Source organism: Thalassophryne amazonica, chromosome 18 (assembly GCF_902500255.1).
Source record: "Thalassophryne amazonica chromosome 18, fThaAma1.1, whole genome shotgun sequence".
NCBI lineage: Eukaryota > Metazoa > Chordata > Actinopteri > Batrachoidiformes > Batrachoididae > Thalassophryne > Thalassophryne amazonica.
Window position 1 is genome coordinate 30344531 of NC_047120.1, and position 21737 is coordinate 30366267.

The 21737-nt window shown below is 40.4% G+C and overlaps 2 protein-coding genes across 2 annotated transcripts in view; one reads left to right on the top strand and one right to left on the bottom strand.

Moving 5' to 3' along the window:
• dock1 (dedicator of cytokinesis 1) overlaps window positions 1-21737 on the top strand; it is an 815700-nt gene that overhangs the window by 379547 nt on the left and 414416 nt on the right.
• LOC117530815 (inhibitory synaptic factor 2A-like) overlaps window positions 1-21737 on the bottom strand; it is a 53256-nt gene that overhangs the window by 23406 nt on the left and 8113 nt on the right. The window contains 1 exon segment of the mRNA XM_034193752.1: window positions 8223-8294. Coding sequence (XP_034049643.1) covers window positions 8223-8294 — 72 coding nt within the window.

Consider the following 21737-nt stretch of genomic DNA (forward strand, 5'->3'; position numbering starts at 1 on the left):
TCATGATCACAGCTTCATTCCCCCCGTTCTCATGAGCTGAGTGAAAATGCCTCTTATAATGACAGTAACTGGCTTTTAAGTCATTTTTACAGGAACACATAAGTGAACAGTCATGGAAATGTGATGAAAACTGTGATTGAGTTGGGTGGTGAAGCAGCGGCCTTCTGTGATGCAGGCTTGTTCAAGGCCTAACGAGCCTGAATTAAACACAGTCCATGGATTTATTAAATCAATTTATTAATGTAAAACTGAAAAAAAAAAAAATCTTTGATTCATGAAGTTTTTCATCCAGCATCGATGGAGCAGATTTGACAGTGAAAATAGTCCAAATACTCCAGGTTAAAATTTGAGGTATAATAAATCAACATTAAAGAATCATACAGTACATCCATACATTTCTGAACTGTTTATTCCTGTTCAGGACCTGAACACAGATCTTTACTTCTTTACGAAGCGTAACTTCCGCTACCCTTTCCCATAACACCATGGTGTGGCTGATCAACTTGATGCCCTCTGTAGTTGCTGCAGCTGTGCAGATCACTCTTGTTCCATTTCCACTCCTCAGCCATGTTCTCACTTCCAGATTTTATTTAACTAGCTGAAATACACTGCCATCTCTCTTAAACAGTTCCATGTCTCTGCTGGTGTGTCATCTGGACTAACTGCCATTCCTTCCGTCATCCTCTTTATAGCTGTCTCCCTTCATCTCGATAAACCTCTTCTTTGCCCAACCGTAGGCTGATTTCTGTCGGCAACCTGTTGGAACAAATCATCTGAGGCAGTCAACCGATTCGGTATCAAAATTTGATTTCTGATACACGTGTGGTTTGGCAGCATTTATGCCAGATACTCCTCCTGACGTAAACCTGCTCATTTACCTGGGCTTGGGACTGGCACTCCGAATGCACTGGTTGTGTGTAACCAATGTGGCTGAGATTGTTATGGTTGGGCTAAACTAAAGGCAAATAGACCCCAAATGCCGGTAGGCGAGGACACAGAAGTGAAGGCAAAATCAAGTGCTTTGATTATCTTCAGTGACAAAGAATCTAATAAGTCAGTGACAGGGCGATCCACAGTGGAAACTAGAAGGCAACAGTAATGGAGCAAGGATACAAAAACCAAGTTCAAATGCGGAGGCAGGGCAGAGATTGCGTGGGAGGTGCTGGGACTCCCAAAATGCAAAAAACACACAGTAGGGAAAACACAGAGTACTTACAACAAACCAGAGTGGAAACTAACAAAATGCGTGACAGAGGCAATCGACCGGCAGGTGACCAATGTAAAGGTGTGGCTTAAATACAGACTCAACTAATAAACAACAGGTGTAAAATCAGTGACAACGGAAGAGGCAGCACACGAGAGAAAATAAAGGAACACACAGAGATACAAAATAAAACGGACATCACAAGGTGAAAATAAAACCAGATCATGTCATATAGAAATCATTAAGTACACGAAACTGCAAAATAAACGTGGAACAAACAGACAACATGATGTAGAAAACCACTCAACATAGAGTGGGGAAAATAAGTATTTGACCCCCTGTCAGTTTTGGCAGTTTTCCCGCCTACACAAGATGGAGAGGTTTGTAATTTTTATCATAGGTACACTTCAACTGTAGAGACAGAATCTAAATAAAAAATCCAGCAAATCACATTGTATGATTTTTAATGATTAATTTGCATTTTATTGTATAAAATAGTATTTGACCCCTAGAAAAACAGAGCTTAACAATTGGTCAGAACATTTGTCTCCATTACAGAGGTCAGACATTTCCTGTAGTTCTTGACCAAGTTTTCACACACTGCAACAGGATTTTCGTCCACTCCTCCATACAGATCCTTTGGAGTTTTCAGCTCCCTCCAAAGACTTTTCTATTGAGTTCAGGTTTGGAGACTGGCCGACCACCCCAGGACCTTGAAAACTTCTTACAGAGCCCCTCCTTAGTTGCCCTGGCTGCGTTTTGGGGTCATTGTCAGTTGGAAGACCCAGCCATGACCCATCTTCAGTGCTCTTACTGAGGGAAGGAAGTTGTGTTGCCAAATCCTTGCAATACATGACCCCATCCATCCTCCCTTCAATACGGTGCAGTCGTCCCTGTCCCCTTTGCATGAGAGCACCCCCATAGTATGATGTTTCCACCCCCATGCTTCACGGTTGGGATGGTTTTCTTGGGTTGTTTTCATCCTCTAAACATGGTAAGTGGAGTTGATTCCAAAAAGCTCTATTTGGTCTCATCTGACCACATGACCTTCTCCCATGCCTCCTCTGGATCATCCAGATGGTCACTGGTGAACTTCAACAGGCCTGGACATGTGCTGGCTTGAGCAAGGGGACCTTGCTGCCCTGCAGGATTTTAAACCATGACAGCATCATGTTACTAATGTAATCTTTGTGACCTGTGGTCCCAGCTCTCTTCACATCATTGACCAGGTCCTACTGTGTAGTTCTGAGCTTTCTCAGAATCATCCTTACCCCACAAAGTGAGATCTTGCATGGAATCCCAGACCGAGGGAGATTGACAGTCATCTTGTGTTTCTTCCACTTTCTAATAAATAATCATAACAATTGTGTCTTCTACCAAGCGCTTGCCTGTTGTCCTGTAGTCCATCCCAGCCCTTGTGCAGGTCTTCAGTTTTGTCCCTCGTGTCCTTAGACAGCTCTTTGGTCTTGCTGTGGTGGAGAGGTTGGAAGTGTGAGTTGATTGTGTGAACAGGGTCGGTTATATAGGTAACAAGTTCAAACAGGGTGCAATTAATACAGTAAAGAGTGCAGAATAAGAGGGCGTCTTAAAGAAAAATTAACAGATCTGTGATAGCCAAATTCTTGCTGGTTGGTAGGGGGGTCAAATACTTATTTTAGGCATAAAATGCAAATTAATTATTTAAAAATCATACAATGTGATTTTCTGGATTTTTTTTTTTGTTTTGTTTTTTTTTTTTTTTTTTTAGTCTGTCTCTCACAGTTGAAGTGTACCTACGATAAAAATTACAGACCTCTCCATTCTTTGTAGGTGGGAAAACCTGCAAAACTGACAGGGGGTCAAATCTTATTTTCCCCACTGTAGATCAAATAACAAACCTAATGTCATAGTCTATACACAGAGAAATAAACGAGGAACTCAAACTGGGACAGAATGAGAACAGTGGACACAAGACAGTCCTAAGAAATGCATAAAGAAAAGAACTGCATTAATAACAAAGGACCAGAGGACTGGGGTGTTGACCCGGCAGGAACACAGAATGATACACACATATGCAGGGGAGCGAATACCATGGATGCAAATCCACGCACACACATGACAGAGACCCACATGAATGACAACAAGCACAGACAGAGACAGACACTGAAGACACGAACACCAGGAGTGCACACACACACCAGACATGAACAAGTAATTCATCCACCGACACGCACACATACCCGAGACAGACACAATAAGGAACACACACACACATGCACACAACTAGACCCACGGTTGCAGACACAACAAGGAGCATGCGTGCACGCACACACTCACACACACACACACAACACACACACACACACACACACACACACACACACACACACACACACACACACCAAGACACAAAGCCACACAGGAGACAGACATGACCTACACACATAACAGATGAGGAGGACATAACGCACAGACAGGGCCTCAGACAGAACGTAACCGGGCATGCCCCAACAGAGAGTTGGACAAAACGTACATTGTACGCTGCTACCTGTGCTTATAGACCGGTGTCGCAGACCCGAATGGTCACCCCTAAAATCGTGTCCCGCCCTGCCTTCACTGCGCATGCGTCATCAGCCGTGGTTCACTGATTATCACCTGGTCTCTGCTTCAAACCGACACTCCAGTCATCAATCTGTCTCAGCGACAGATATCTGAAGCTGTTTGTACCACAATCATTTCCACATAAATTCAGCTTATTTCATCATAAAAGACAGAAGCGATCACAGTAGACAATACTACACGAGCTGTTAGCTGCTGGTTTCACTGCACGTCATCATTTCTATGCGTAACCGATTATCGCTTTGTTTCTCTTTAAAACGGCTTCTTTTCTGCTTAAAACTGACTTTAGAATTATTTAAGAGGCTTTACCTTGTCATCTGATGGTTAATAATCCCATTAATCCATTTGATCTCTTTGGGTGAAGAGAGTCAGTTTTACTTTATCGCCCTCATGTCACGTTGTGTTGTGGTCATGTCCTTCACATCACGTGCCCCGACTCCCCTCACTTCATCTTGCTGTCATTGTATAACTGACAGAACATCTGTTCCTTTTGTCCACCCTCTGGCTATGCAGGTCAGCCGCCGCACTCTAAAACACACTCTGCTGCGAGTGGCGCCTTCATCAGCGTGAACACATCTGTCCTGCTCCTTCATTTCTCGCAGCCGTTTGAAGTCTGACCCGAGGCTTATCAGTTTTTGAGAGCAGTAGATAGAAAATGATTTAAATGGCTCTTGAGAGGAGAAAAAAGGCGACTGAGTGGAACGACACTGACCACTAAAACAGTTTTATTGATCGCCTCCCACCCTCCTACTCTTTAAATCTCTCTTCATTCTCATCCCCCCCCCCCGATTTTTTTTCCTACTGTTGGAAATTATACCTTCTCTAAGTGCCAAACAAGAGATGTGGTGTCCCTGTCGCTGCAGTGGGGCACTGCTGGAAGAAGCGACAGTGTCAGTTGCACTGACTGCAGACTGCAAGTAATGCTCATCATAATCATCATGAGGAGAGATCTGAGTGCTTTGTTGCGTTAATGACTTTGGTCTCTCTTTCTGGTCGTAGATTAAATTGCAGCTCACTGAGTGTGTGCAGCCGCTTTTAACAGCGTGTCCTGTGTCTCCAGATTAGGTGAATGAAGGGACAACGGGTGAGGACAAGGACATACAGTAGTGTTTAGAATACAACCCCTGGCAATAATTATGGAATCACCAGCCTCGGAGGATGTTCATTCAGTTGTTTAATTTTGTAGAAAAAAAGCAGATCACACACATGACACAAAACTAAAGTCATTTCAAATGGCAAACTTTCTGGCTTTAAGAAACACTATAAGAAATCAAGAAAAAAAATTGTTGCAGTCAGTAACGGTTACTTTTTTAGACCAAGCAGAGGGAAAAAAATATGGACTCACTCAACTCTGAGGCATAAATTATGGAATCACCCTGTAAATTTTCATCCCCAAAACTAACACCTGCATCAATCAGATCTGCTCGTTAGGTCTGCATCTAAAAAGGAGTGATCACACCTTGGAGAGCTGTTTGCACCAAGTGGACTGACATGAATCATGGCTCCAACACGAGAGATGTCAATTGAAACAAAGGAGAGGATTATCAAACTCTTAAAAGAGGGTAAATCATCACGCAATGTTGCAAAAGATGGTGGTTGTTCACAGTCAGCTGTGTCTAAACTCTGGACCAAATACAAACAACATGGGAAGGTTGTTAAAGGCAACATACTGGTAGGCCAAGGAAGACTCAAGCGTCAAGACAGAAAACTTAAAGCAATATGTCTCAAAAATCGAAAATGCACAATAAAACAAATGAGGAAGAATGGGAGGAAACTGGATCAACGTCTGTGACCGAACTGTAAAAAACCGCCTAAAGGAAATGGGATTTACATACAGAAAAGCTAAACGAAAGCCATCATTAACACCTAAACAGAAAAAAACAAGGTTACAATGGGCTAAGGAAAAGCAATCGTGGACTGTGGATGACTGGATGAAAGTCATATTCAGTGATGAATCTCGAATCTGCATTGGGCAAGGTGATGATGCTGGAACTTTGTTTGGTGCCGTTCCAGTGAGATTTATAAAGATGACTGCCTGAAGAGAACATGTAAATTTCCACAGTCATTGATGATATGGGGCTGCATGTCAGGTAAAGGCACTGGGGAGATGGCTGTCATTACATCATCAATAAATGCACAAGTTTACGTTGATATTTTGGACACTTTTCTTATCCCATCAATTGAAAGGATGCTTGGGGATGAAAATCATTTTTCAAGATGATAATGCATCTTGCCATATAGCAAAAACTGTGAAAACATTCCTTGCAAAAAGACACATAGGGTCAATATCATGGCCTGCAAATAGTCCGGATTCTTAATCCATTGAAAATCTTTGGTGGAAGTTGAAGAAAATGGTCCATGACAAGGCTCCAACCTGGCAAAGCTGATCGGCAACGGCAATCAGAGAAGTTGGAGCCAGATTGATGAAGAGTTACTGTTTGTCACTCATTAAGTCCATGCCTCAGAGACTGCAAGCTGTTATAAAAGCCATAGGTGGTGCAGCAAAATACTAGTGATGGGTTGTAGCGTTTTTTGTTTTCATGATTCCATAATTTTTCCTCAGGAATTGAGTGATTCATATTTTTTTTCCCTCTGCTTGGCTAAAAAGTAACTGTTACTGACTGCCACAATTTTTTTTCCTGATTTCTTATAGTGTTTCTTAAAGCTAGAAAGGTTGCCATTTGAAATTACTATAGTTTGTGTGTCATGTCTGTGATCTGGTTTTTTCTACAAAATTAAACAACTGAATGAACATCCTCCGAGGCCGGTGATTCCATAATTTTTGCCAGGGGTTGTAATAGTAGTGCTATGTGACTAAAAATATTAATCCAGGTTTTGAGTATATTTCTTATTGTTACATGGGAAACAAGGTACCAGTAGATTCAGTAGATTCTCACAAATCCAACAAGACCAAGCATTCATGATATGCACACTCTTAAGGCTATGAATTGGGCTATTAGTAAAAAAAAGTAGAAAAGGGGGTGTTCACAATAATAGCATCTGCTGTTGATGCTCAAAACTCAAAACTATTATGTTTAAACTGCTTTTTTTAGCAATCCTGTCACTAAACTAGTATTTAGCTGTATAACCACAGTTTTTATGATTTCTTCACATCTGCAAGGCGTTAATGTTGTTTTTGGAACCAAGATTTTGCTTGTTTACTAGTGTGCTTTGCGTCAATGTCTTGTTGAAACACCCATTTCAAGGGCATGTCCTCTTCAGCATAAGGCAACATGACCTCTTCAAGTATTTTGACATATCCAAACTGATCCATGATACCTGGTTGTGATATATAGGCCCAACACCATAGTAGGAGAAACATGCCCATATCATGATGCTTGCCACCACCATGCTTCACTGTCTTCACTGTGAACTGTGGCTTGAATTCAGAGTTTGGGGGCTGTCTCACAAACTGTCTGCGGCCCTTGGACCCAGAAAGAACAATTTTACTCTCATCAGTCCACAAAATATTCCTCCATTTCTCTTTAGGCCAGTTGATGTGTTCTTTCGCAAATTGTAACCTCTTCTGCACGTCTTTTTTTTAACAGAGGGACTTTGCGGGGGATTCTTGCAAATAATTAGCTTCACACAGGCGTCTTCTAACTGTCACAGCACTTACAGGTAACTCCAGACTGTCTTTGATCATCCTGGAGCTGATCAGTGGGTGAGCCTTTGCCATTCTGGTTATTCTTCTATCCATTTTGATGGTTGTTTACCATTTTCTTCCACGTCGTGTTTTTTTTTTGTCCATTTTAAAGCATTGGAGATCATTGTAGATGAACAGCCTATAATTTTTTTTCACCTGCGTATAAGTTTTCCCCTCTCCAATCAAATATTTAATCAAACTACGCTGTTCTTCTGAACAATGTCTTGAACGTCCCATTTTCCTCCGGCTTTCAAAGAAAAAAGCATGTTTAACAGGTGCTGGCTTCATCCTTAAATAGGGGACACCTGATTCACACCTGTTTGTTCCACAAAATTGATGAACTCACTGACTGAATGCCACACTACTATTATTGTGAACACCCCCTTTTCTACTTTTTTTTTTTTACTAATAGCCCAATTTCATAGCCTTAAGCATGTGCATATCATGAATGCTTGGTCTTGTTGGATTTGTGAGAATCTACTGAATCTACTGGTACCTTGTTTCCCATGTAACAATAAGAAATATACTCAAAACCTGGATTAATTTTTTTAGTCACGTAGCACTACTATTCTGAACAGTACTGTAGATGTATGGATGCAGAATGTTTGCGTGGTGTGCAAATGTCACACGTCCCCATGTGCTCATTAACACCATCCACATTAGGCTCACAAATCTCTGCCCCCCCCCAACTGTCCATTTTCCACCTGTTCACTTCCCCTCAAGGAAAAAGGACGGTGCACCTGTCCTGTCTTTGCAGAGGAATGATCTACTAACCTGTAAATAATGCAGGCGCTGTTCCGGCACGTGTCACAGTTTGCCGTGTCCTGTCCGGTTCGATAGGAGAGTCTGTAGGGTAGATAAAATTCGTGAATGAGTAATTACAGGACTTCCTTTCTCATCTTGTTTGTCATCCCTTGTTAGCAGGACTGAAGTAAATGAGGGTGATTGTGCCCTCTTGAGTGATCTGTGTCCAGCAGGACAGGCCACTGACTATTTTTGACTGATCAGAGGTCAGATAAGACAGTGGTACATGGAATGGATTTGTAGGACAGGCTGCTTTGTACTTCAGATGAAAGAATTCTTTCACAACTTTCTTCTTTAATTAGGGGTCTAACTAGTGGTTATTTTTAGAATTTTAATTGAAAATTCCAACTTATAAAAGATAAAAATTACCTAAATAATAATTAATAATAAAAAGTCATTGACAAAAATAAACCATAAAATATTCACATTTATGGAGCTGAAATCAGTGAATTTGGAAATTTAAAAAATAAACGACATAAAATGTGTAACTGCTTATCAAAACAGTTAAATACTAATAAAATAATCAGTTAATTGGTTAAAGAAGCACCAGTGTGACCTTACTTCAGGTGTTGCATGAAACTAGCATTAGTTGCATTTTTGTCTTTGCACAATGCATTCTGTGAATAATGTTTTGTGCAACATTATCAGTGAACATGAGCCAAAATTTTAAATTACCTTCAAATGTGAGACATGGTTGGAATAGTAAGGAATGAATGTATTATATATGTATTTTTTCCCAAGGTCTTTTCATGTTGACTATCTAGTTCTGAATTCTACCTGATTTTTGTTCTTTTTGTGTGCTTGTTTTTAATCTTAGCCATCAATCTCTCTCTCTCTCTGCTCTCTCTCTCTCTCCTCTTCTCTCTCTCTCCTTCTCTCTCTCTCCCTCTTCTCTCTCTCTCTCTCTCTTTTTAAGGTATGCCTTTTGAACTGCCATGCAACTAAGCTGAAAAGTCATGCTGCTGTTTTTCATGTAACCTTTGCTTATTTTCCTCTTTCAGTGATTAAAAGCTTATGTTTCTTTTGTATCCTTTAAAAAAATTATCCAGTGTCTACTTGCAGTTTTGGGCAAAATCTTAAAAGCAAATGTGCTGGAAAATATTGTGGTTTCATGATAAAGATTGCTAATCATTAGAAACTGTCTTTTACCTTTAAAACAGAATAATTGGCTGAACAACCCTGTGGTTTAGATTAACACGTGCTGATCGATTCATTTTTCATTATTTCCTACTGCTGTTTATTCTCATTGTGGAATTAATACTGTAAAGCCAATCAAGTTCTTAAACGGAATATCTCTTACCTTATTTAACTTAAAAACGTAAAATTGGCAAAAGTTTGATTTGTTTATTTATTTTGGAAATCAACATTTGAAAATTTCAGTTGTTTCAACTTATTTTACGGAAGTACAAATACAAAAGAAAGTTGATTATGAGACAGAACTCGTAAATGTGTAGAAACACTATGGTGCATAGACTGTCTGTATACTCTAACCTGTTTTTTTGAGTATTTGTATCATTTATATGTACAGAACCTAAATTGGAGCTGTGTCATGATGACATTCAATACAATTGTAGAGCAATTTTACAGGTATAATATGGATGCATGTAGCAAAGCATTTATGGGTATTAGCTTTATAATGCCTCAGATTTTACATACTGTTGAAGGCACCCTTACAGGAACCCTGGAAAGTATTTCTTTGATATTCATGGTGTATTGATTCACAGAATTCCTTTTTTATGCACATCATTATTGGATTGCATCCCTTATGTAATAATATCATTGAATATCTAAAACACAATTTTGTCCTAAACTGTTTCTATTTCAGCTATATTTTAAGCCTAATTTCCACCGAGCAGTCCGGTATGGTATGGTCTGGAACAGTTAAGCATGGCCTGGCTTGCGCTTCCACTGCCATCAGTACTCTTTGTTTGTTTGCTGAGCATGGTAGGCGTCAACATGCATGGTATCGACATGGGCAGCAGGACGTTGCATTGTTGTTCCTCCGCAATGATCACCACTAAAGTCTGCACCTTCTTGTTTGACCAAGCTTGGCTGCTTTTCACTGACATTCTTTCTTGTGTGGATATTTAATATGCCATGTATGTTTTGACAGGATTCTGTGCAGCACATAAGCTGTCACAGGGTGATGACGCGTTCTAGTGTTGCTATGAGCCAGTCAGTGGTCAGCAGTGGATTAGCTCCTCCATTTTGTTACTGTTCCATTATTTAGTTAACCAAGCAAAGGGTGCGAAAAAGTGGTACTGTACGGCGGTTATTTTAGTACACATCCCTAAATCTGAATGTGGAAATGCACAAAATAGTGTTCTGTGTAATGTGGGGTTGCCTCAGGAAGGGTATCCGGCATAAAAATGGAGCCAAATCAGCATCCACTTCAGATCTGCTGTGTCGACCCAGAGTGCAAACAAGGGAGCAGCCGACTGGACTTATTTTCTGTGCGACTGAACCGGACCGCTCGGTGGAAACGAGGTCTGACTTACTCTCAAGGCCCAGCTGAAGATAAAATGATGCCTCTGATTGAAAATCTTTGGTTGCATATCTCATAGGCACAATTGCTTTCTCATTGGAGTACGATGTGGAAATGTGAATATTGATTAAGAGTAAAAGTGTTCCTTGGAATAAATGTCATATTACTATGGACAGACTGTGAGCTCATGCCTAACTAGCCATTTAGAAAAGACAGAAATACTCTGCTGGCTGGTTTTTATGGTAATGGCATGCATTCTAGCATCTCCTGATAAGAAGGAGATATGTCAGACAATTTGTAGCTGTCATTTACGCTGATAATGAACTTACCATTCAACCATTCTGCTGTCTACAATCCAGTTATTATGCCAGATAGCATCAGCGCACAAAATAAATGACAACCTAAGATCGACTATGAATTATTTTGTCATATTCGCATGTTAGTTTTTAATGTGTTTACAAAAGTACAAGATAAAACCTTTGGGCAGAATCTTCAGCATGTGTAAACTGTAGATCTACAAGCCAGTTTTGAAAATTTCAAGTGATATTAAACAATTATTAACTGAGCGTGAGGTCTCTACAGGAAAATGTCAGACCAAGGTGTAAGTACGGACGGAGGGTAAAACACAGAGGTCTGATATTTACGTACAGACAGAGCAAGTGAGGTTAATTATTTGTTCATTATGTGGCTACTATATATATAAACACGCAAACCTACAGTATTGCCTGAATATGAAAGGTGCTGACAGCTTGTAGTCAGACCTGTTTGCTTCACCTTTGTGAAGAACTTGCTAACAGATGGCCCGGCCGTTAGCTGGTAAGCTTTCAATCTATGTTTTTTTCCAGTGTTGTTTAGATATTTAGACATGAACATACTCCAGTAAAAAAAAACCAAGTCGGACATGAACATACTGGAGTATGTTCATGTCCGACTTGGTTTTTCTAATCGTGTTTTTAGCTTCCTGGTTTGTAACGAATGTGATATGCATTCCGAGCTGATTGTCATGGTAACAGACTGGAAATCAGCCATTCAGAGTGCGTGTAGCGTCGCAGCCATTTAATAAAGTTCCATATTTGCAATTTTGTGCAAGACACTTTTTCCGTACAAGTATGAGGGAACCTGATAGGAACATATAACATTCATTTGAACATCACCATGACCTTGAAATGAATTCATACCACATCATATGGGAGGTGTACCATTATATCCCTTCCTAATAGTGACCAAACAACTACCTGGTTACTTTTTTACATGGATGACCATGGACAGAAAGTTTAATGATGCGTGTACTTTTCAGGAGAATGATGGTCCGTTTCTCTTCACAGTCTAGGTGCTTCTTGTTTAACTGTAATGTAATGTACTATCTGTACTGTACAGTTTGTGAGCCCTGGATAACAGCCCAGGACCTAAGATGACGGGATCTTTGGTACTGCATCTCTTCAGAGGATCCTTGGGTCCCATTGGATTGACTTTGTCAAACAACAGTTACCTAACTATACTCAGATGAGACATACCACTTGTATTGTGAGAGAATGTCAGATATGACACTTTGGTCATTTGGTACGCTTTTCTCGATATTTAGGTGCCTTGAGGACCCTAGCAACTGGAAACAGTGTAGGAGCTGCCTACAGATAGATGGCTACTTTTGATAGGTGTGGATGGACCGGTGGTGACTCAAAACCTAAATCAGTTCTGTAGTGTAGTGGATGTGACGACATGTGGCACCAGTGCATGCTACCTGACCTTTGACCAGCACCAAAGGTTTTAGGTAAAGAGAAATATTTACAGCATTTATATTTCCCAGTGTGTAAGTTCACACTATTATCTGGAGGATTATGGATGATTTGGGGAAACATGACAAAATTAGCGAAGTAATAATGTTTACTGTAGAATAACTATCAGTGGTCACTGTTTTCAGCAAAGCCCCTGGATTCTACTTTTCACTTTCACATTGTTCCTTTGTAATGTCTGTGCAGAAGCAGAGGCATTTTCCAAGTTTGTCTCCTGGGACTCTTGCTGTGCTGCCCATATGGTGCATGATCAAAAAATCAAGCATCATCATAATTTCCTCTGCTTACGTCCTCCTTTTTTTTATCGTACATGTGCAGAATGGTAGAGGTGTTGAAGGCAGCATTATTATGCGAGTGGGGTAGGATGAAGCAGTGGCAAATAATGAGGAAGTTTACTGGTATATTCGGCTTGAATTACAATGTAGCTGCACGCTGGTGAAACTTAGCACTTTGTAGCAGAGAGGAGGTGGCAGCACGAGTGGTGAGGAAGGTCAAGACCTCATTCTCTTCAACCTAAGTGAGCCGATCGATGAGCAGTTGATGGGGCTGGGGGTGCATGGGTAGCTGGATTGTGTCCTTTAAACCCTCTTTCCCATCTCTTACCGTTCCTGTTGTCTCCATCTGTTGATGACCTCTATCTACCCCCCGCCCATACCAAGTTGATAAGAAAAAAAAACAGAAAGAGTGACGCCAAAAGTGCCATGAACAATGGATTTAAACACATATCCTGTCTTGCATGATCTCTCTTGTGTTATTAGGTGAGCTCTACCAAAGGTCAGCGACCATGTCCCACACATAAAAACAAGCTCACTGCACAGTGTTAATAGACAGGCTGGCAACAAGTGCCCCTGAGTGTGATTAATTGGGTCTGGTGCGCTTTCACTGGCTGATGATGCAGCAAATTTATTCCTGAGCTTTGTGCTGTTGGATGCAACATTGACGTTTTCTCGAACTTGATCACAACCTTTACGCCGCCTTGTATGCCCTGGGCACAACTGCACCCTGGGATAAGTGTATGTGTACGTGTGCGCTTGTATTCATGATATGAAAGGACGTGTGTGCTAAACTTAGTTTTTCCCGCAGCTTGCAAACAGCTGCTCATATAATCCCTAAATAGTTGGCACCAGAAAGGTGTACTCATACAATATCCAGAGGGTGTGCAGCATCCTTTGTTTGGCTGTCTGTTTGCCATTTCACAGACACACTGTCCTTTGTTCTTGGACGCAGCCCTTTTCAGTCATGCATTCTGCATCGTTGCAGGTATCGTCTTGATATTAAGATGATCTCGTTTGACTTTCAAAACGCACTTCTGTTTTTACGGTAAACTTCCTCCAGGCTCTGTTGTAATCATCTCTCACCCTTTTCCATCTGATAGGTAACATTTGTCAAAGCGGTCCTTTGCAATGGTGCCGTCACATCTGGGTATCTGTTAACCCCCTGCCATAATGAAGGTTAAAGACGGCGCGTGCAGCGGACAGACACATTTTTAATACAGTGAATTATGATTTGCCTTGAGTGACAATGTCACTTTCGTGTTGATTTGGTTAATGTTTATGCTTGTGTTTTGTTTTAGATTGTTAGGCATCTGATTTGATCCACCACTGTTAGTCTTCTGACTGTTCATAAAACTAAGCTAATACGATTCAATTCAGTTCATTCAGTGGTGAGCATAGCCAACTTTCAGGTTAGCTTTGATAACTCATCCGTTAACTGAACAGTAAATTGTGATGATGCAAGCCACTAAACCGCTGAAACATTTACATGAAGCTACCTCTGATAACCCCAAGATCTTCTTATAATTTAGCATTACCTTGGTTTTTGAGCTCAAAACCCTGAAAAACAGACCTAAAGAGCTGAAATGTCAATATGTAGAAGTGTAAACATGGAGTTTCCCAAAAAGGATGAGCTCACCAATATGTTCAAGACATATCAATCATCAATCAATCAATTTTTTTTATATAGCGCCAAATCACACAAACAGTTGCCCCAAGGCGCTTTATATTGTAAGGCAAGGCCATACAATAATTATGTAAAACCCCAGCGGTCAAAACGACCCCCTGTGAGCAAGCACTTGGCTACAGTGGGAAGGAAAAACTCCCTTTAACAGGAAGAAACCTCCAGCAGAACCAGGCTCAGGGAGGGGCAGTCTTCTGCTGGGACTGGTTGGGGCTGAGGGAGAGAACCAGGAAAAAGACATGCTGTGGAGGGGAGCAGAGATCGATCACTAATGATTAAATGCAGAGTGGTGCATACAGAGCAAATAGAAAAGAAACAGTGCATCATGGGAACCCCCCAGCAGTCTACGTCTATAGCAGCATAACTAAGGGATGGTTCAGGGTCACCTGATCCAGCCCTAACTATAAGCTTTAGCAAAAGGAAAGTTTTAAGCCTAATCTTAAAAGTAGAGAGGGTGTCTGTCTCCCTGATCTGAATTGGGAGCTGGTTCCACAGGAGAGGAGCCTGAAAGCTGAAGGCTCTGCCTCCCATTCTACTCTTACAAACCCTAGAAACTACAAGTAAGCCTGCAGTCTGAGAGCGAAGCGCTCTATTGGGGTGATATGGTACTACGAGGTCCCAAGATAAGATGGGACCTGATTATTCAAAACCTTATAAGTGAAGAAGAATTTTAAATTCTATTCTAGAATTAACAGGAAGCCAATGAAGAGGCCAATATGGGTGAGATATGCTCTCTCCTTCTAGTCCCCGTCAGTACTCTAGCTGCAGCATTTTGAATTAACTGAAGGCTTTTTAGGGAACTTTTAGGACAACCTGATAATAATGAATTACAATAGTCCAGCCTAGAGGAAATAAATGCATGAATTAGTTTTTCAGCATCACTCTGAGCCAAGACCTTTCTGATTTTAGAGATATTGCGTAAATGCAAAAAGCAGTCCTACATATTTGTTTAATATGTGCTTTGAATGACATATCCTGATCAAAAATGACTCCAAGATTTCTCACAGTATTACTAGAGATCAGGGTAATGCCATCCAGAGTAAGGATCTGGTTAGACACCATGTTTCTAAGATTTGTGGGGCCAAGTACAATAACTTCAGTTTTATCTGAGTTTAAAAGCAGGAAATTAGAGGTCATCCATGTCCTTATGTCTGTAAGACAATCCTGCAGTTTAGCTAATTGGTGTGTGTCCTCTGGCTTCATGGATAGATAAAGCTGGGTATCATCTGCGTAACAATGAAAATTTAAGCAATACCGTCTAATAATACTGCCTAAGGGAAGCATGTATAAAGTGAATAAAATTGGTCCTAGCACAGAACCTTGTGGAACTCCATAATTAACTTTAGTCTGTGACGAAGATTCCCCATTACATGAACAAATTGTAATCTATTAGACAAATATGATTCAAACCACCGCAGCGCAGTGCCTTTAATACCTATGGCATGCTCTAATCTCTGTAATAAAATTTTATGGTCAACAGTATCAAAAGCACTGAGGTCTAACAGAACAAGCACAGAGATGAGTCCACTGTCCGAGGCCATAAGAAGATCATTTGTAACCTTCACTAATGCTGTTTCTGTACTATGATGAATTCTAAAACCTGACTGAAACTCTTCAAATAGACCATTCCTCTGCAGATGATCAGTTAGCTGTTTTACAACTACCCTTTCAAGAATTTTTGAGAGAAAAGGAAGGTTGCAGATTGTCCTATAATTAGCTAAGATAGCTGGGTCAAGTGATGGCTTTTTAAGTAATGGTTTAATTACTGCCACCTTAAAAGCCGTGGTACATAGCCAACTAACAAAGATAGATTGATCATATTTAAGATCGAAGCATTAAATAATGGTAGGGCTTCCTTGAGCAGCCTGGTAGGAATGGGGTCTAATAAACATTTGATGGTTTGGATGAAGTAACTAATGAAAATAACTCAGACAGAACAATCGGAGAGAAAGAGTCTAACCAAATACCGGCATCACTGAAAGCAGCCAAAGATAACGATACGTCTTTGGGATGGTTATGAGTAATTTTTTCTCTAGTAGTTAAAATTTTGTTAGCAAAGAAAGTCATGAAGTCATTACTAGTTAAAGTTAATGGAATACTCAGCTCAATAGAGCTCTGACTCTTTGTCAGCCTGGCTACAGTGCTGAAAAGAAACCTGGGGTTGTTCTTATTTTCTTCAATTAGTGATGAGTAGAAAGATGTCCTAGCTTTACGGAGGGCTTTTTTATAGAGCAACAGACTCTTTTTCCAGGCTAAGTGAAGATCTTCTAAATTAGTGAGACGCCATTTCCTTTCCAACTTACGGGTTATCTGCTTTAAGCTACGAGTTGTGAGTTATACCACGGAGTCAGGCACTTCTGATTTAAAGCTCTCTTTTTTAGAGGAGCTACAGCATCCAAAGTTGTCTTCAATGAGGATGTAAAACTATTGACGAGATACTCTATCTCACTTACAGAGTTTAGGTAGCTACTCTGCACTGTGTTGGTATATGGCATTAGAGAACATAAAGAAGGAATCATATCCTTAAACCTAGTTACAGCGCTTTCTGAAAGACTTCTAGTGTAATGAAACTTATTCCCCACTGCTGGGTAGTCCATCAGAGTAAATGTAAATGTTGTTAAGAAATGATCAGACAGAAGGGAGTTTTCAGGGAATACTGTTAAGTCTTCTATTTCCATACCATAAGTTAGAACAAGATCTAAGATATGATTAAAGTGGTGGGTGGACTCATTTACTTTTTGAGCAAAGCCAATAGAGTCTAATAATAGATTAAATGCAGTTTTGATGCTGTCATTCTCAGCATCTGTGGATGTTAAAATCGCCCACTATAATTATCTTATCTGAGCTAAGCACTAAGTCAGACAAAAGGTCTGAAAATTCACAGAGAAACTCACAGTAACGACCAGGTGGACAATAGATAATAACAAATAAAACTGGTTTTTGGGACTTCCAATTTGGATGGACAAGACTAAGAGTCAAGCTTTCAAATGAATTAAAGCTCTGTCTGGGTTTTTGATTATTAATAAGCTGGTATGGAAGATTGCTGCTAATCCTCCGCCCCGGCCTGTGCTTCGAGCATTCTGACAGTTAGTGTGACTCGGGGGTGTTGACTCATTTAAACTAACATATTCATTCTGCTGTAACCAGGTTTCTGTAAGGCAGAATAAATCAATATGTTGATCAATTATTATATCATTTACCAACAGGGACTTAGAAGAGAGAGACCTAATGTTTAATAGACCACATTTAACTGTTTTAGTCTGTGGTGCAGTTGAAGGTGCTATATTATTTTTTCTTTTTGAATTTTTATGCTTAAATAGATTTTTGCTGGTTATTGGTAGTCTGGGAGCAGGCACCGTCTCTACGGGGATGGGGTAATGAGGGGATGGCAGGGGGAGAGAAGCTGCATATATGCATATATATTTTTACATATAAAAATAAAGGAACAAATGAAATGAATCAGTAGTTTATATTCAACAAACACATATGATTTTAGTTTTTTCAAACTTTTAACCCATTAAATTTTTTGTGTTGTTGTTTTTAAATTAGATGATATTGCAGAGCTAAATGTAGTGGAATCTAATGACTTTCAAAGGCAGCTGAAAATGAAAAGGTCAGCTTTCCTAGTTAGCTGTTAGTTGATTACCCCACCACTGCATTCGCTTTATTTATACTGTATAGCACCAAATTCTTAACATAAGTCAACTCAAAGTGTAACATTACTCTGGCACATTTAAACACTAAATGCATTAAAAATGAGCAGCAATGGCCTTGGTAGCCACCAGAGAATTGAAAAAAGGAAATGAAAGAAGCTGATAAACATGGTTATTACATGCTACATGTCACTTCAGTTGCACTTACGTTGATGACCTAAAGTAGCACCTGCTCCTCCACAATGCATGTGATAACAGGGCTATGTCACAGAGCACTGTTCTTACCCGTTTATTCCCAAATAGCAAATCGGAGCGTGTTTTGGAACATCATCGTAACTTCTCGATCCATCTTTGTCAATCTTGAACAAACTTGGTATACATAGTAGTTAAGGCCATCATTATCACCAGATTTGAAATTTTCAAAAATTTCATCCTGAGGTATTCATAGTCTCAATGACTTCAATCATGTCCAAACGTCTTTAAATGGGGTATTCATTGTGACTTCAGTTTGAAACATGTTTGATCGTGCTTGATTGGGATAAAACTTTGAAGTCAAAGCAGGAATGGTTTTGGGTTTTGATTATGTCTGGCCAAGGGCACAGCGTCTTTCTTTTGTTTTCGGGCGAGTTGCCAGGTCTGCACTTTATAAGCCAGCCGGATGCCAGGTCTGCACTTTATAAAACAGCTCTGTTAGGAGGCTACTCAGATTAAGCAGTTTCATCCCGTTTTTTGCACTTGTTTGGATCGTAGTAGAATGGCGCCCAGTGGGATGGCCCTGTAAGATTAGTCACTGCAACAAACCCAGGCATGTTTAATCTGTTTATCATCATTATACGAGGGCTGTCAATAAAGTATAGGTCCTTTTTTTTTATTTTTTCAAAAACTATATGGATTTCATTCATATGTTTTTACGTCAGACATGCTTGAACCCTCGTGCACATGCGTGAGTTTTTCCACGCCTGTCGGTGACGTCATCCGCCTGTGAGCACTCCTTGTGGGAGGAGTCGTCCAGCCCCTCGTCGGAATTCCTTTGTCTGAGAAGTTGCTGACAGACTGGCGCTTTGTTTGATCAAAATTTTTTCTAAACCTGTAAGGCACATCGAAGTGGACACGGTTAGAAAAATTAAGCTGGTTTTCTGTGAAAATTTTAATGATGAGAGATTTTGAGGTGATACTGTCGCTTTAAGGACTAACCAATGGTGCGAGACGTCGCGCAGCGCTCAGGCGCCGTCGTCAGCCTGTTTCAAGCTGAAAACCTCCACATTTCAGGCTCTATTGATCCAGGACGTCGTGAGAGGACAGAGAAGTTTCAGAAGAAGTCGGTTTAAGCATTTTATCCGGATATTCCACTGTTAAAGGAGATTTTTTAATGAAAGACGTGCGGACGGATTGCAGCGTCGGCTCGCAGCCGCCGCGACGCCCCGCCACAGGAAAACACCTCCGTTGGAAGCCTTAAGGACAAGTTGGAACATGTCCAGCTGTTAAACAATTTCTCATATACTCACTCCACTGAAAGCCATCAAAAGCCGCCTGGATTTTACAAATGGTTATCAACACGGAGGTGTTTTTCCTGTGCCACCGCACCGCGCCGGCTGTGTGACGTCTCGCACCGTGGGAAGCGACAGTATCACCTCAAAATCTCTCATCAGCCATTAAAATTTTCACCGAAAACCAGCTTAATTTTTCGAACCGTGTCCACTTCGATGTGTCTCACAGGTTTAGAAAAAATTTTGATCAAACAAAGCGCCAGTCTCTCAGCAACTTCTCAGACAAAGGAATTCCGACGAGGGGCTGGACGACTCCTCCCACAAGGAGTGCTCACAGGCGAATGACGTCACCGACAGGCGTGGAAAAACTCACGCATGCGCACGAGGGTTCAAGCATGTCTGACGTAAAAACATATGAATGAAATTCATATAGTTTTTGAAAAAAATAAAAAGGACCTATACTTTATTGACAGCCCTCGTACTTTGGTGTTCGGCCAAGTGGTTAGTGCACTTGGTTTCAGTGTGGAAGGTTCCCGGTTCGAACGCCACCCCTGGCACATTTCTCCATGTAAGGTGGAGTTGCGTCAGGAAAAGCATGTGGTGTCAAAATGGTGCCAATTCAACATGCAGAGCCACCTCAGATTTGCTGTGGTGACCCCAAGTGCAAAACAAGGGCACATCGAAGAGACTAACTATTATACTTTGGTCTACAAAAGTCCATATCCGAGTATGGTCTTGTGGCAGGGAGCTAATCTGGTCTGCTACATAAGAATGGTCTGTAACTGACTGAAAGTCTGAATCATCAACATGTGCCGAGAAGTATTCGCGGGTAACCTGCAATTTGGTATTTGATTACGCCTCACTGGGAAAACCATGTTTGGCCCAAATGAAGCATCAGTCCTTATACGTATATTGCAGACACAGGCTAGGGGTAGGGATCCCAACACAAATGAGTTGTTGACAAAAGTTTAAATTTGGTGCTACTTTTAATTCCATATTTTACCCATTCAGATGTTTTAATGATTTACGGTGCAGCTGACAGGGAATAAAGCCCATTTCACACTGGAAACGAACAAAACCATGAAAAACCATGAGCTATATATATATATATATAATATATATATATATATATATATATATATATATACACACACACATCACACACACATATATGTCTCTAAGTCCAAACCAAACAGAGGCAGTGTGGAAACACCCTAAACTATTGTTTCAATTTCAATTTATTTTCATTTATATAGCACCAAATCACAACAAAGTTGCCTCAAGGTGCTTCACACAAGTAAGGTCTAACCTTACCAACCCCCAGAGCAAGCACACAGGTGACAGCGGTAAGGAAAAACTCTCTCTGATGACATGAGGAAGAAACCTCAAGCAGACCAAACTGAAAGGGGTGACCCTCTAACCATGCTGCCGACACAATTTAAGAAAAAATAAATAAAAAAAATAAACAGGAAATTGTGCAAAGGACCTTATACTTTATTGACAGACCTCGTATAGTCTTTTAATTTGGAGATTACAAAGTGACAGAATTCATTACTTTTGAGCTATTGTGTTAACAAATTGCAGGGGATGGACCCATTTGTTATTGAATTATTCATTTACTCCCTGCATTGTACAGACTGTATTCTTTGTAATATGTGGAAGTTCTTCTTTATTCCAAAACAGTCCAGTTTAATGTGTGGAATAGTTGTGCAGGTGGGGTGTTGCAGTTTTTTTTTATTGTTAGGTTTTAAGTTAATATTAAACATTAGTATTAATCAAAAGCACTTATGTGTACTCATTGACTTATGAGATATGCCAAATACTGTAAATAAAATGGTCTTGTCTGTGTGCTAAGTCATACTTGAGTAGGTTATGTATCCAAAACAAAACATTCCATCATCTTCAGTGTATCATCCTCAGCACAAGCCATTCTTGGTTTTAAAATAGATGGGAACTATTCCAACAACAATAATCAAGATGACTTAAGTTGTGACGTTACTTCACTTTAGACTGTGTACTATAAATTCTTGAGATAAGCTGCTTAAGGTCCTTTTGCAGCCACAGTAGCTTCAGTGGTCATCGAGGCTGCAATGAGAGAAGAAAGCCTTCACAAA